Raw genomic sequence first — 17,188 nt, forward strand, 5'->3', positions numbered from 1 at the left:
TGATTTAACCTTAAGTGGTGTCATCCTTAACATGGCAAGCAGAAGAATGTTAATGACAAGAATCACTTTATTCTCTAGCTCCTCAGTGCTCTGAATAGATCCCAAATCCCCAAATGAGAGCAAAAATCGTATTCTCAGGGAAAAAGTCTTTTTAAGATCTAAAAGCAAACTACAGTATCTTTCGTGTTGCAATAAGAATTCTTTGATCTATTTTCTTCCTTCTGGTTTCCCTTTTTAAGAAGAAAATAGATTTCAGGAAAAAGAATCTCTACCATCAAACATCAGTATTAAGCCATAAATCTGATCAGGAATTGTAGGTGCAAAATACCTGATTGGTATTCTGTGTCTTCCGCATGAGCGAAAACATTTATATTTTGTTAGAAGAAAATGTATGACAGTGGGATTTATGTAAAGACTGTGTACAAATAAGCATGCCCAGAAAACAGTTAAAGGGGAGAAAAATACCTGTATGAAATCTAATGGGTAAATTAGGGAATTTTAGTTACAGGAATTCAGTTGCTACTTAGTGTTTGTAGGGAAGCACAAAGAGAACATCAAAATGCCTGATCACATCCCATCTGTTACAACCTCTTACTGGATAACATCTTGACTGCCAAAAAAGCTATTTAAATTTACTACATTGCAGCTACTGATAAATATCACTTCTGTGAAGATCTAATACTAAATAAGGACAAGATCTGAGGATAAACCTTACAAGCAGCAGTGTCAAAAAGATCTGAATTTTGCTTAGTTTAACACCTGTACTCTTAAGAGCCTGCAGTTTCTTACTCCTTGTCCCTGACTGTGATATGTTTTTAATAGAGCACACAACTGTACAACACTCCTCAAAAGCTGGATGCCAACAGCGGAATGAAATAAAGGCAGAACAGAAAGAATGACATAAAAAAGAAAAAAAAATGAAAAGGTACTAGGAGAAGGTGATCGAGAAGGCGGCAACTTCTATTCAACAATTTTGGAGGTGATTACTCCAGGCACTGTCCACATAGATCTGACAGGCACAGAATGCTGCCATGAAACTGCCTCCAGCAATGGAATACATTTTCCAGCACATCACAGCAGCTGCAACGGCATCAATTCTGCTTGCAATCCGTGTCCAAAAAGAAAAGTTCTCAGTGGTCCTATTTCAGCATATCTCAAGGACTAATTAAATCCTCATTACTATCTTCTAATTATTCCAGTGCTCTGGGATTTTGCTCTGCAAGTCCCCAATGGTGCATTAGATGAAAAGGGTTAAATAACCTGTGTTGATTTTGAGACTCCAGATCTATTTCAGACCTTTAGCATATCATCAGCATTATCATGAATATTTAACTATGTACCGCTGTGAAAATTATAAGGGGAAAACAATTAAAGATTTTTTAAAAATTAATTCTGACCCATATACATTTGCACTAATAAATAAGGCTTCTTTAAGTATCCCCATTATGAGTGCTTGCTAGAGTAATAATGGGAAGTCATTAACTGTTTTCATTAAATTCAATGGTTTTCAGGAGCTCCCAATTCACTATTTTAATATAAGACTGAAATCTGACATCTACATACCCAACTGCATAAATATGAAAATACTATTTAAAAGCAGGTAAGTTTTCTAAGCTTTTTCAGAATTACATAAAGAACCATTCATTCCTGCAAGGGTAAAAGTGCCTATTTCAACATTATTATGACAAATATTCTCCTAACAATGCTTGCACAGGTGAGTGTTCTGCTTATATAGTAGACAGAAATCTCTGTTAGTTTACAAAAGTAAGAATGGAAGTATAAGCTAATGGCCAGGACGAAGGTTTCTTTTTCAGGCTGCAGCTTCAGAAAACTAATTTAGAGGGTCAATTGGGATGTGCTGGGCTTTTATTTGATCCCTAGAAATAACTTCAAACTCATTGAGCAGTTCTGGCTACTAAGGACATCTTCAAACTACAGCTTCCAAAACCCAAACAAATAAATAAGATACAGCTGAACATACAGAACTCAAGTGGCTGTGTACCTCAAGTATTTGCTGAACGATTATGACAGCTGCCCTACCTCTGGGGCTGATGCAAAGAAAGTTTATAAAGAGCCTTGACTTCAGTAAACACAAAATATGGAACCCTTACTTTTGATCACATAAAGGAAAGTCTGGAGTAGGTTTGTTAGAAGCGGAGAGCAAGATGTGCATCCTCCTTTCTCTCAAAAATGAAGCAAGTTTCGATGACTACCTCAATTAGTCGTGACTACACTGTCATTATGGTAGCCCCAAGTAATGGTAATTGTTGGGATTCAGCAGCAGTTAAACGCATTCTTGCTTCTCCAAGAGACTTCTGACACCAGTCTGTCCCCACAGCTGTCTGGCTCCAACAGTTCTTTAAGATGTGTGGGATTGACTTCAAGTCCCACTGCTTTCCGAGTCACGTGAGCTACGAAATAGGTTATGTACATAAAATAAATGCAATTTCTTGTTTCTTAGGTAGCCATTGTGTGTTGGCAGAACTAAAACCATTTCACTGACTGGGCATCGAACAACAGTGGCCGGTTACCGGTTGTGGGACAAGAACAGAAGTACCTAGAATTTACATTTACACTGAGCAGGTCCAAATGTTCTACAGCTTGAGCAGGTCATGAAAAATTAAAAAATTATTTCTTAGAAGTACACATTTTAATGCTTATTACAAAAAAGTATTAAATAAGCTATATAAAAAGAAACCTAAGGAGCACAAAGAAATCCAATCCCTCAAGAAACTCTTATTATTTATATGTGCAGTACATTACTACTCCCCTACTATCATACAAAGAATGTACATGTAAAAATGTTGTCATTACTTCATGCTGCGTTGTGAGACAGTGGATGTACAGTCTTAGGTAGGCAAACATAAAAATCCCACAAGGGTGTTGAGTAGCCATGGAAAGAATGGTAAAATACAATGAAACACTTTAACAATAAAATAAGTAAGTGTAAACTTAATGGTTCACAGTAGTGCTTTAGCATTCAGACTCCACCCACTGATCAATCTTCATGTCAGCTGGTAAATAACATTTTTTTCAAGTATTGGAAGCAGAGGATTCTGCTCAAGCAATGATTAGTACTCTTTCGTTCACCCAATTCTCTCTCAAAACAAGGAAAGAAATGCTATATAAAGTGTGAAAACAAACAACATTACCTTATCCTATGGAGTGCCTCTTGGGTTTTTGTTTTCATTTTCCTTTAATTTTTTTTCTCTTTTTTTGGAGAAAGTGTATCAGTAAACCGAGAGTTTAAATTACTGTAACAGATACCCAAGGATCAGGTGTCCTTAGCAGCAACGATTTTCTGCTCAGGTTTTTATCACTAAATGACAAGCACCTTCCCTTTGAGTCCCCATCATTCCCCCTCCTTCCTTTCTTCAAGTTCTGTGGAAACCAGTTCAGGCAAGCAAAGGAATCAGCTAATGTAACAGCCTTTTTAAAAGGTGAAGTTTTCCATTTCAAAGGAGCTTCTAATCAATGACAGGGCGCAAAAGGGAATGCACGAATGTTTATGCGCATACAGCACAGACTTTAGAGAAGCTTTGGGGAACATGTTCTGCAAAATCAATAGGACCTAGCTAGTTACAAATTTTGAATCTCCTGCATGAAACAAATGGACTTCTTGTACAAGCTCGGTCACAAGGATCCAGATTTTGCATATGCAGTGTTCAAAACCTGCAACATTCCTAAATACATTTTCTCTAAGAACATACCCACAATTCTCACTGTGTAGACAAAAACCAAACTAAATCAATCTGTAAATTTTACTGCTCTCACTGTACTTACTTGTTTGACCTCCTAATTATGGCAGCTGTGTTCTGTTTTACTTCTGAATATCTGTCTGCCTCTCCTGATCATACACTGAACCCCAGTTTTGTTCTACAGCAGAACAGAGCGGTTCGACCTTTCCAATTCTGTCAGACCTGCCTAACTTGTCCCCCAAAGCCAGCTGAGGAACATACCCTGCAGAGATAATTATTACTGGGCACTATAACATTTTATGCCAAGACCCAGTTGTGCCACGAAATGCACACATCTTTCTGAGATGTTTGGGTTTTCAAAGCCTTCATCTGATCCATTCTTGCTGCCTTGTGACATTTCTATCCCACAAAGTATCATGTATTTGTGTTGGGTACTGCGAGCATTCTTTTTTCACCAAACATGCATGCTATTCTGAATTTTTTAATGGGAAAATATGTCCCTGCACTTAACAACGGAGTAAAAAGAATGACTGAAAAGGAAAACAGAACAAACCAGCATGGAATTCTGTATTTCATGTTCTCATTAATCAGCATTCCTGGAGGAGGGGACATTCAACCCAGAAAAATAGCAAAAATTAAGACTCTCTGCTCTTCTTTGTGAGTCCTCTTAGCTCCTCCTGGATGCTATCCCAGAAATTTGTCATTCTGTGAGTTCAACTTGTTTCACTGTGAGAAAACTTCTAGTATTTATGGTATCCCCATATGGTGCTACTTGGGATATTTCTGGAAGCAAGACATTTTAGGAGGGGCATTTCATAAATAACTCCATGTTTATCACAGTTATCATGTGTCTGTTTTGCAAGCCTGTCAGTGGCACATGTTAACCACTGCATGGACAGGACGCCCGGTTTACAGCAGTTGATCACACATATGGCCACGCAACAAAGCTGTGACAACTGTATTCCATGAGCTAGGGAGAAAGGAGGTGAAAGGAAAAAGGGCTTAAAGTTTATAAAAAGTAAATTTAACTTAAAAATTCTCTGCTTATTTTTGTGAGCACACGGTAGGGAGCACCCTTTCAGAACAGTGCTCTTGCCTGCAAGGTTTTCAATGGCAAGATTTCCAAATGATTGAGCCATTTGACCTAAATATTTGATTTCCCTTTATATTTAAAGATATTTTACCTAGAACTGGCTAGAGGACTATTGTATCCATGCAAATATATTAGAGATGACAATTTTAAGAACAGTAGCAAAACTGCTCCTAGTTAGCACTCTTTCTCTACATCTTAATTCTGAAAAAGACAACAAAGAGCTCTATTCTCCAGGACATGACTCAAGTATTTACAGAAACTGCCTTTATACCCTGGGCATTCACTGTATTTTGAGAAAACCTTATTTTCAATTATAGTTTGGTAAAACCTGCTATTCAGTTGCACTTTCCCCGGAGACGGAAACCCCCCAAGCTTTTTACAATGAAGACTGTCATTACTTTCCCTGGGAATAGAAAAGAAATTCCAGGAAATCTAACATTGCTAATCTGCAACTTACAACGAAGGCTGCATTTGGCACCAACTGAAAAAGCCCCAACACCTAACAAACCTCGATCCTGTGGCATTGGTGACTGGCTCAAGGCAGGGTGGGAGCTGGATTCTGACTGGCTGCCAGGAGGCTGCGGTGGCATCTGACTGCCTGTAACACACAGAGAGAAAAGGGAAAACACACTTGCTTTTAGCATTTCAGTGCACAAAACCAAGCGTTGCTGCATTTTTCAACCACTCAACATCAAAGAAAGTACCAGCTGTATAAGGTAAAGACAGAGCTCAACAGGTCTAGCTTTTCTCATACAGTTTTCTTTTTTTTTCCTTTTATTTTTTGAAACCCATGGAGGAAACATGCACAAACACATTTAGCAACAGGCATGGCAAAATGTTCAATTTCGCACTGAGCGAGTTCCCAACCTCACCAACATGATCCAATTTATAGCTGCAAATCTCCTGACACATATTTCTGTTAGGGAGTTTAACAAAATCCAAGTCTGCTGAACAATAGAGCTCATCCTGCCTAGCTTAAACTGGCCTCCAGCCAGGCAGACATGGACTGCTGCCAGCGATATTACCAATGAAAAATTTGGTCAATACAAAAATGACTAACAACAACAGTTTAAAAAGTATTTAAATGAATCAGTGGTTTTAATATTACTTGAATGTCCATGTAGAATATGGGAATAAAGAATAACATGTAGGCACGCATGGTGAAAGTGAATATTTAGAAGAGATCAGACAGAAAAGGAGTATCTTACTATTCAAATAAAAACAAGGGGAAGTTATTTATTAAAATAACTAGCCAGAACAGACACGTGCATTTTTATGACCTTGTTCAAAAGACATCCACTGGTGTCTACCCACCCAAACAAGCAGAACACTCCGTGCTGTCTGTGAGGCTCAAAACACAAAACGTTCCCTTTCAGTGCTAATGGATAATATGGCAGATGTTTATTGCACTGATGCAAGTCACTCCTCTGGGTCACCATTCAACACCGTGTCAAGCAGAGAGGTCCATATTACCACCCTACCAATACCCCAAGAGCCTTTAGCTTAAGAGTCAACCTCCCCAGCCCAAGCAGGAGGAAGAAAGAGACCTGAACATCCCCCAGGACTCTTCTTTGCTCTTGGTCTTATATATGCCTGCTCGTGACAGCCCAAGTGGCTTGAAGACCACCTCAGGTTAGACAGCAAATATATACTTTAAGCATTTAGACACTTGCAGTGACGAGCATGGTATAAATAGCAGCAGACAGATTTATACCCCTCATCCTCAGAAACTGTTCAGATTGTTTTCCATTTGAAGGAAATGGAAAGAATGAAAACACAGGCAATAGATTTGTGCCTGCTGAGACTCATTTCCTCCTGCTCAGCAGCTGCCCCTCTGCAGTGGCAGGAGCAAGAAGGCTGCTGATGGTCCTGGTGCTGTGAGCTGGGCTGACAATGGGGCAGCAGGGGCTGCCCTTTAGAGTGACCAAGGGCCCCGAGTTGGACAGCTTAAATGCAGGAAAGCAAATGTATCTGCTCTGTCCCATCCACTTCCTGTCCCACAGCCACTGGCTCTCAGCAGCAACGATAAAGAAGGGCCAGATTGATACAGAACAAAGAGAAAATCTGTAAAATGTGGAGTGTATCCACTGCCCAGCTATTCAGATGAGGTGCTTTTGCACTAAAAACATGACAGTCAACATTACTGGGAGCAGCTGTGACAACTGTCTCAGAGATGCAAATGCTGGACCAGAGGCAGAATTGTTCCTCTAAAAGACCAAACATGCCACTCAGCGCTCAAGGCTTTGGGTTCCACAGCCCATTCACGAACTCTGAGGCATATGACAATAATAATGACAAATTCCAGCTTATGTTTTGATGCCACTCAAGAGCGGGCTGTGGAGATGGTAAGTGCCTGCATTATAATGAAAGCTTTCAGCTTGACAGGAAGGATTCAGTGACTCAAGACTGTAAACAAACAGCATTTCCATGTTAACACAGGGCACTGCCACTTCCACTGTGTATGCCCCAGGCACCACTATCAGAGAAAGCACTACAAACACTTTAAAGAAAAAAAAACCCAAAAAACAAAAAAAACCCCAAAAAACAAAAACAAAAACAAAAACAAAAACAAAAACAAAACCCAACAAAAAAAACCCAACAAAAAAAACCCACAGGTGGTTCTGACTGCACCACATAGCTCTCAGAGGATCCTCCTTTAGGTGGACGCTTGGCAACTTTGAGAGAAGCTATAGTGCAGAGAATATCTATGATAGGCAACATATTTTGCATATTATAGATGTGTCTGGTTTTTTTTTTTACATTGATAGTAACATCAGTTATCTGGCTGGAGTCTTGTCTTGCACAGGAAAATATTCAATCACAGACCAGTAAAGTCAAGGTGTACAGCACTACCTGTACAACTTTTACGAATGAATCAATTTCATCCACATCTTCAGTAAATACAGACTCTGGAGTTTTGCAGATTCACTGTAATTATCAGTCTCTCAAACACTAATGCTATTTTTTCAGTGTACGTCTGATTTTTTTCCTTATTAAAAAAACTGTCAAGCAAATTTTTTGTTTCACAAAGAAAAATGGTTTCATAAACATGACCAACTCTGCACAAGTAAAAAACTTTCAAGAGAAATATCCACTACGCTAATTATCAGTGGGTGCTACAGATTATCCAGGTGCTGGATATGAAGGTACTGCATCAGAGTGTTTTCAATCAAGCTGTTATTTTATTCTTAGAAGTGCTGTGAAAGGTAAAAGGAGGTTAAGCACCCAAATACCTTTCAAGACTTGAACTGAACTCTTAATTTGGGTATCTAACTCCTATTGATTGGGAGGTGATGACAGGACTTTAAAACCTTTGAAGAACCTGTCTGCCATGCTTTTTAAGTTTCTTTGTCATGAAAAGAAATGACCTTAAAGATTTTCCATTTCTTTCTTTTAAATGATAGCAATCCTTTTCTCTTTCAACCAGTATTGCTGTTGTGGTTCTTGGAAGACACTTTAAATAACACATGAACAGACTCTTCTATTTTATTAGGGAAGGAAAACTTTTACAAAAGAAAAACAATCTTTTTTTTTGTTTTTAACATAACTTCTACAGCTATCCAAAAATCCAGTATTTTTTTTTCACTAACAAACTACAGCCTCTTTTGACCCAGTGATACACAGAAGAAAGCTTAAACAGGGATGACCTTTTCCCATCTTTTTCATACCATTGTCGCCACACTGGTGAGATACTCCACCTGCCAAAATGCATGCAAAGTGAATACTACAGATATTTCACTAGTATTATGCAAAACCAAAGAAAATGCAATAATGCATGTTAAAAGGATAGAAGCTGCCATGATAGTTCTTTCCCCTATATGTAACAAAGGAGCAAAATGCTATACAAATTCATATAACTACCTAGTAAAAATATTTGTTAAAACTAGTGATACCAGAAGTCTAACTAATATAGTATCTGCTATTTAAACTAAAAAAGTCATCTGAAGAGGTAAGGGAATTTAAAAATGTATAATACTGTATTTGTAAGCGGGTTTTCTATTTTTTAAATTATGTCAGATGCTTTAAAATTTTTTCACTTTGAAAATCTTCACTTCAAATGAAGTCAGGAGAGACTATGTACTATGTTTGGCAAAGATGGACTGAGAAAAGTACTAAATAGTGACTGCATTATGGCTACAGCCATGTAATTAAACTGTAAAAAGTAAAATCCTTAGAGTCAACATAGCAAACAAGAGCAGCCCTTTGATATTCTGCTGAGGAGTCCTTACAGTTCACATCAGCAATTTTTTGAAAGATGCTGAGGGCTCTCCCTCCCAATGATACTGGAGGATGTTCAGCTGTGACACCCTGTAACAGCTGGACAATACCTCACAGAATTACACCTGAACAGTTGAGTCAAGAAAACACTTTGGTGTTAACAAGTTCCCTCTGGGAAATAACCAGTTAAGGGGGGAAGGAGGGGTATAAGCAGAGGAATTTTAAGATGCATGAGGAACTGGAGGGCGGGGAACTGATCACAGCCTGTGCTGAAAATGGTGCACTAGGCTGAAGGAAAGGCAGAAGTTACAGATCTTCTGGGTCATCTTCAGGGCAATTCCCAATCTAATTTAGGAATTGAGAGCTACGACTGGATTAATGACATTGATTGATGACAAAGTAAGTAATATTAGTCAATATAAAAGATTATTAAAATACCCTAAGAAACCTTTTGGCTTGGAGTATTAAAAATGCAAACGTTTATATACATGGATCAGAACCAGTCCTTTTATAACTGAAAAGCTGTAGGTTATCAGGTAGACATAGAAAAAAAAGGAAGGAAAAATATGACTTATCTGTTGACCTAAAATGGTTATAGCCTACAAACAGCTATAACTAACCATGTCATGCAGCACTCAAAGAAACAAATTGATCACTAGGATAAATTAGGGGGATTGTTTACAGTAGAGGTACAACAACACAACATCACTGCTGATGTGTCACTGGTGGCCCTTCACAGGGACAAACCCAGAAAGCCTAATACAAACTGGAATGGGAATCAGCTACCAACATGAAATTACAGGAGTCTTGAATGTGTGAGTATTATTAACTAGAGCTGGAATTTTGTGATTTCTTTCTAATAATATATTTGAGGCTAAATATCAGGGAGGAAAAAGAGCATGATGATGTTTAGGAGGATAAACAAACCATTACTGGAACTTGAAACAACTTTGTTTTAGGAATAATGAGGTCCTGAAACTCTAGTGATTAGGATGAAATCTGATAAAATAACAGGATAATCATCACACTGTCAATGTTACAATAAAGGCTCACAAACCAGGAGAGACATGCCTGGTCTCCGATACCTACATCAGAATTGAAAGAACATAAGTAGGCTTCTATATGGGAGTGTTTCAAATGAGCTTTCCAGGAAATTGGAAGTGAGGTGCAAATGACCTCAAAGGAAAGAAATTTTCTATGGGTAGCATAAAGGGAAACTGGTCATGTGTTTTGTGTTATAACTTCCATCTTAGAAGCCTATGACCCTTTAAGAAAAAATATGATTTTCTTCCTTAATTTATGCATTGTAGCTAAGCTTCCTGTTGTATCAACAGTATATTTTAAATTACTTATTAATTCAAGTAAAAAGCAAGGGTTGTCTTCATATCCTCTCAAATTAAGGTGTGCAAAATAGTAAAACCTTCCTTCTATCTATGCAGTAATCTGAGTGCAGATGTTTTAAAAGGCCTGAGACATGAGGACCCTTTCAGATACAGCAGCTGTGGCTGTGCTGGGATATGCAGAATCAAACACACTCAGACCAAGCGTTCTGTCTCAGCACCATACTGCAGCTAATAACCCCTTACAATGCTGGTAATCCACTGCAGCCTGCTTACCAAGACAATTTCCACCACCCTGAGTCAGGAACTTGGGACCAAACCCTCCTGCCTTGGAATACTTTTGGTGTCTGGCTGAGAGGCTCACTGAAGGCAGGACTGCAAGAAGCTGATTTGTTCCACTGCAGCAACAAAAAGCTTCTGTACAAGCTTCTGAACAAGGAGCTTATCAACTTATGCCAGATTTATGGATGCTCTACATCACAAAGTGTTATCAAGACTGCTGTCAGGCCTAGCCCTGATTTTCTGTATTACCTCTTTGTATCATGTTTTGAAGACACAAGATTCCCTAACATATGTGAGTATCACAATCCATGTAAAATCAACAAGAAGCAAAACCCCCCATTTTGCTTTTCATGAAAGTGTAAAATTCTCAGACTACCAACACTTGAAAGTTACACTCTCTCCTTCTTTTTCCTATCTATGTCACATTCACTGTATCAAGAATGGGGTTGTGGGTGAGTTTCAAAGAAATCACCGTAACTTAAATGCTAAATTGCTTTCAAATCTCCATTAAAAATGCAACAATGAGCCTTTGCTCATTGTGGGCCTAGGGAACCCTAGCTCTGACTTTCCTCTGCACAAATGCAAAAGCATAAACATCTTAATTTCATGAGTAGAAGCTACTTGTTTGACATGATATAACATTTAATCCAAAGCAAAGTTGACACTGATGGGATGAGGTAACTACTCAATATTTTGTTTCATCCTCATTATGCAGCATGTAGTCCCAAGGTATTACTTATGGAACACCATCCAAATGTCACCCTTACTACAGAATAATTCATTATATTATGGACTTAAAAAAAAAAATAAAATCAAGTAGCTGAAACTGGGGTCTCTCAAATTAGACATCCAAGATTTATTCCCAGATTGTGGAACCTCTGAGTAAGGTATAAAGACTGCAACAAATACTCAGGAGTATGAAGTGAAATAATTGTTAGTACTGCCTGAGCTGACAACAGTCTTGGTGGCAAGGGGCAGGAAAGAAAATATATTGCCCTCCAAAGCCAAAGCTCTTTTTGCTCTGGAGGGGAAGGGAGAGCAGCAGCAGACACTGCCAAGCAGGTCTGTTTCACCCATGCCCCATCCAGAAGTCACCTCTGTGTTCAGACCAAAGCGAAGCACTTTCTCCTGAGATTTTGGAAATAAGCCCAAAACAAGCTGTCAACTGGAATCTTCAGAAGCATGCGACTCACCCAAATAATGAGTGGCCTTCCAGGAGGTCACAGCAAGCACCTGTCTGCCTGAGGACTATTCCTTTCCAACAAATTCCAAAATTCTGCTGCAAACCAGGAAGGCAGTAGAGCTCCTCAAAATTAAGGATGCATCATTTAATTGCTTGTATAAGAGAAGGCATAAGTCAGTATAAATCTAGGAATCACTGCTTCTCTATCCTCAGTAACACCTATCCCAAACCTGTAATTTCACTTTGCAGTTATGAGAAGTTTCATTTGGGGGAATCAAATTATTTCTGCTTTCACCTCTGCCTAACTCTGCATCTATTTAATGCATTATTTCCATTAAGCTCGGGAGAGTTTCCAGCCAAAGATATTTCTGCTGGAGGCCAGTCCAGAATGGTGCAGCCCAGGATAGCAACCAGTTAAATCTTTTCTAATCCCCACATTCAGAAAGAGTGGCTCACAGTGGCTGGCATGCAGGAACTGAATAGAGCAGGCAAGCTCATATTTCTCTCACCAGGCCAAATTAATAAAAACAAAACCTGATTTCTCCTTCTCATTTTCCTATTCTTCCTGTTCCCCAATATTTTTCCTCTTTAAAACATTTTTTTTTTTTTGTTTGAGAAGCCTAATGTTTGGCTGCCTTCTGAAGAAATGGGCACAGTGACAGATGAAAGGCCGTATTCATCGCCTAATTCAGAATAGGGAAAAACCGACTGCTGTGCATTTAAGATTCTAACAACCTTGCAATTTTGTAGAGCCGTTTTCCCCAACCCATTCTTTTGAAGAAATCTGCTTTTATTCTGTTAATAACTAACCACAGTTGCAGCAGCATGGATCCGATTAGCAGTTCTTACGCTACAAAGGGGGTTGGGGGGGAGGCTGTGAACAGGGTTGCCAATTTGTCCACCTGGGTCCCCAGAAGAAAGAGTAGATGAGGTGCTTGCTCCTTTCTTCCCCACTCGCTTGCTGCTCTGCACTACACAGACCTCTTCAAAGCTCAGCCACTGATTTAATTTCTTTTTTCCCCCCTCTAAAGTCTCGTTTAACCACCCCTCCACATGTTTTGCACTCTGTCGCTGTGGCCCTCCAAAGCGACGGTGTGAATTGGGATGAGAGGGGTTGGGAGAGGCTGTGGCCACAGCTTGCCAGCACTTTCTCTCACACCTCTACAGGGCCTCTGAATTGCTTTTAGATTTTGAAAATTGTATTTTCTTAAATTTTTTAAAAACATGCCTATGTTCTTTAGGGAATGATCCAGACCCAATAGGCATACTGTGTTTTTTCATTCTGTCCTTTTAATCCTTCCATAAAAATGGCAGTTTTGCTTGCATTTGGACTGAAGTAGAAGATTGTAAAGGGTTGCATGGATTTAGTAATCTATAATTACTTAGGACACATCATTACATGTTTGTAGTAATTATGTGCAATACAAAAAGCATATACTAGAGGAAAACCATTCTCAAATTTTCTATAAAATGTCAATTAAACAGAATATAAAACTGCAATTGATGCAAGTGCTAAATATCTAAAAGCTCCTAACAAAGGAGAGGGTAATATTTCTTTCTTATTTTTGGCTCATTTCTTCCTTCCAGGAATGAAACCTAGCCTGCCATACACCTGAAACTTAAAACCTCAGAATTCTATTTAGGGATTTAAACCAAGTTCCAAAAGGAAGAATTTTTCATTATCAGTGCTCATTCTCTAGACTGCATTTACAACTAGGAGGAGATTTTTTTCTCTAAGCTGCTCCTTATTGTGTCACCTGCATTCAAGAGCCTAAGAAGCACAATAGATGTAGCAGACATATATTTCTAAAATTTGCCACCTAATAAAAACCTTAACACCCAACTTCAACATTGCCAAATTTTAACCAAACCACAGATCAATTTTCATTTATGGTATGTGTGAAAAAATGCATTTATGATATAGTGTGAAAAAAGCAAGATAAAAAACAAAGGGTGAATATGATGTGAAATTGCTGTTTCCTATCCATATTTCTTTTCCCTTGATCCAGATAAGTTTAAGAATGTCTCAGAATCAGGCAGCATTAACTTGGAAAACCATCAGCAATGTAGTTTGAGTTCTCCCTGCTCCTCCTGGCTCTCTCAAGTCTAGCAAGCAGGGAAATTGGAGCAGTGCTGTGTGGCAACAAACTATTCAGCTAGTCCTGCCTGCTACTCCTAATACTAAATCACTGTCTCTGATTAAAGAGCATTTTAGTAGCAATATGTATGTGCTTTCACTAATACTACGCTCAAAAGGAACAAACCCTCAGCTAATCTAGTTTTTCTTATTGTGTTATATGGCATATTACACAGCCCTGGTCTCAGCAATTCTCAGGGATGAGGGAGAAAAGGGCAAGTTGAATGCATAAAGGATAAAAGCACCTTGAGGCAAACCTGCTTCCAAAACCCATTTGGTGGGTCTGATCTCCCTAGAAGACAAGATCTATCAAGCCATATTTCATCTTGCCCGACAACGATAAGCTCCAAAGACCGGTGCGGAAGCGAAACAATTCTTCATGTATTTTTAATCAACCGAGAACTTTCATCTGGTGAGCTCCCTCCGCAAGGTCACACGCACCACGTGCGGCCACGTGCCTCTCATGCAGTTTGCAAACACCAGCTCCTATGTCAGCTTCTGTTTGGAAGGGGGAGTATTAACATTAGCAACTCCTGGTTATATCATTTATAAACATGCAGATGTGGATTATTAAAGATTAATGCATTTTGGGATTGGTGTCGGCATTCCGTTTGTCTCACGCCGAAACCAATTCTGTTCTTCATTAGTCAACGACAACCTGCATCACCCTGTTGTGGAAGAGAAATCAAAGGTGCAAGCGTGAATTGAGAATAAGTGAGGAAACTGATTACTAAGAAATTTAACGGCTGTAATCAATCAACACATCACAATAATTTGAGTCCACTGTTATCTGAAGATGGGGAAAAAACAGAAAAGCTTGCCGATGGAGTGAATTGTTCTTTTGTGTTTGCTTTCTAAAAACTCACTTTGCAATTTGACTTCCCTATCTACCTACAGAGCAATGCTGTCAAAGGACTGTTCAAATCTTTCAAGTTGCAGTTCAAGCTGCATGAATTTTGTCTCTAAGGAGGAGAAAGGATATCTCTCTTTTCATTAATTTTTAAAAAAATTATTATCTGGAGGTAGTGAAAATGTTCTTCTTTTGAGGCATAGAATTAATTCAAGCCATATTTGCAATTGCTCAGAAACCTTCTAAGGAGGGACACACCACGTATCTGTCTAGTCAAGTCTGACACTAACTATGAAGCATGAAGGCCACTTTAAATATCTCTCACGGCAGTGATACATAGTCTGCTGAAAAAGTGAAAACTGAAGCAGCCTATCCCATCAGAGAAACCAAATACCTTATGGCATTTATGCTCTATTTTATCTAGGTATAACAACCACCTGTCAACAACAACAAAAACACACTGATGGAGACGTGAGAGACTTTTCCCATTTGCTCATTAATCACTGCTTAGTATTGCAAGGGACAAGGGAGTGAGAAACAACCTTTTAATTGATGATAAAAAGCAAATGAATGCCCTATTTGCCAACACAAATAAAGAGAGACAATCTACATTTGTGTAGCTAAATAATGACAGAATAAAAACACCCAAACATACAAAACCAAACACACATCACTTTAAATTTCTTGACAAAAACATAAACGGGCTGAGAAAAAAAGTTACAAAGAAATACATAGGTTAATGAGCAAATGTAAACAATAACTGTCCAAGGATGGCCTTAGAACATGCAGCTAAAACTAATAACAAACATACCTGTCAAATCTTGGCTGCTGTGGTTAAGTATATTTGAATTTTGTTAAGTGAAGCAGAGCACATGCATAATTATGCAAATATGTTAATTGGATTTCAACAGCCTTCGTACTCTAGATGGATTTGTACCAGCAGGGTGCTACCAGTGACTCACAGAGCTACAAGAAGTGGCCTGTGTGTGTGTGTGCTGCCGCAGCGTCCACAGCAGCAGATGCCCCGCCATGCGGGCTGCTCAGACATTGCCAGGATGGTGGAAACAGGCCTGGCAGGAACCAGCAAAGAGGACAAACCAGATATGGGGCACAGCACAGCTATGGGGATGTGAATGCCACTGATCTGGCCATCTGTGGGACGGTGCTGGACAAATCTCAGTGCTGGATCCTTCAAGGTTTTCCGTTTATAGTGCAGAAATGTTTGGCACTGGCTTAAGATAGCAATTAAACACTAAAACTGCAATGTGTGACTATGAAATATAAAGATATTGAAGATATTACCAGATATTAAGCAAGTGAAACCACTTAAAACTAAACCCCATAAACTACCTATAAAAATAACCACCCAGGGCATGGTTTTTTTGGTGACTTACTATTTTTCTATCTGATACCTAACTTTGGGCCAATAAAAAACCATCAGGTTGATGCCTGTGGAAAATGAAGCCCTCTGTCATCATGAAAACTGAACAGGAGGAACTTGAACAGCGTGTCTCCATCTCTTTTCATCTCCTGCACCTGTTCTGGAAAGACCACCTCTGCAGAGAAGGACACCTCCCTGATCTCTGGCAACATTGCAAGTATAATAGGAGTTTTTATAGTGCCTTTTGTAGCATAGGCTTTCCTCACAAAACCTGATGAGACAAGTTATTTCATGAAGCCTTGAGACAACAGATTATTCATTAGTTGTGACCTGGGCTGAATTCTAATAGGTATTACAGGCTAGATGCTCCCTGTGCTAGAAGCAATGCCTTGAGCTAGAGTGCTTTACAATTTGCTTATTTTTTCATCCTTTGAAAAGACAGAAACACTCTAAATGTTGTACAAACCATTCAAAAGAAAGGATTTTAAACTACTACTATGTGAAACATTCACATATTTCATTTATAAGCATTCTAGATTTGCAAAACTGCTGATTATATGTTCTGTGCACTAGAAGTGATTAAGAACATAGCTACGTCAATGACATTTTGTGTTTTGGCTTTTTTCTGGTCTGGATGCCAATGAACAGCATGCATCTTCCTTGCAACAAGCTGTTGCAAGATTTTTGCCTCCGGAGAAGCCAAGGGAGAAACATTGATAGATGTGTTAAAACAATCTTTCTAGACAGTATTCCCCTGAATATTTGTAAAAATCCATTTTACAAGAATATGATCCCCTCTTGTTTTACAATTACTTTAGGGTATTTAAAGCTTCAACAAAAAACATAGTATTACAAATTAATAGAGTCACACATTTGTTTGGGTTGGAAGGGATCTTAAAGTTTGTCTGGTTCCAACCCTCCTCCCCCTGTCATGGGCAGGGACACCTTCCACTAGAGCAGGTTGCTCAAAGTCTCATCCAACCTGGCCTGGAACACTTCTAGGGAT

The 17,188-nt window shown here is 38.9% G+C and overlaps 1 protein-coding gene across 8 annotated transcripts in view; it reads right to left on the reverse strand.

The window, feature by feature from the left end:
* ARID1B (AT-rich interaction domain 1B) overlaps positions 1 to 17,188 on the reverse strand; it is a 325,490-nt gene that overhangs the window by 76,465 nt on the left and 231,837 nt on the right. For all 8 annotated transcript variants that reach the window (XM_077782156.1, XM_077782157.1, XM_077782158.1 and 5 more), the window contains one exon: positions 5,300 to 5,389. In XM_077782156.1, the coding sequence (XP_077638282.1) occupies positions 5,300 to 5,389 (90 nt within the window). The remainder of the gene's footprint in view (positions 1 to 5,299; positions 5,390 to 17,188) is intronic.

Source organism: Lonchura striata, chromosome 3 (assembly GCF_046129695.1).
Source record: "Lonchura striata isolate bLonStr1 chromosome 3, bLonStr1.mat, whole genome shotgun sequence".
Lineage (NCBI taxonomy): Eukaryota > Metazoa > Chordata > Aves > Passeriformes > Estrildidae > Lonchura > Lonchura striata.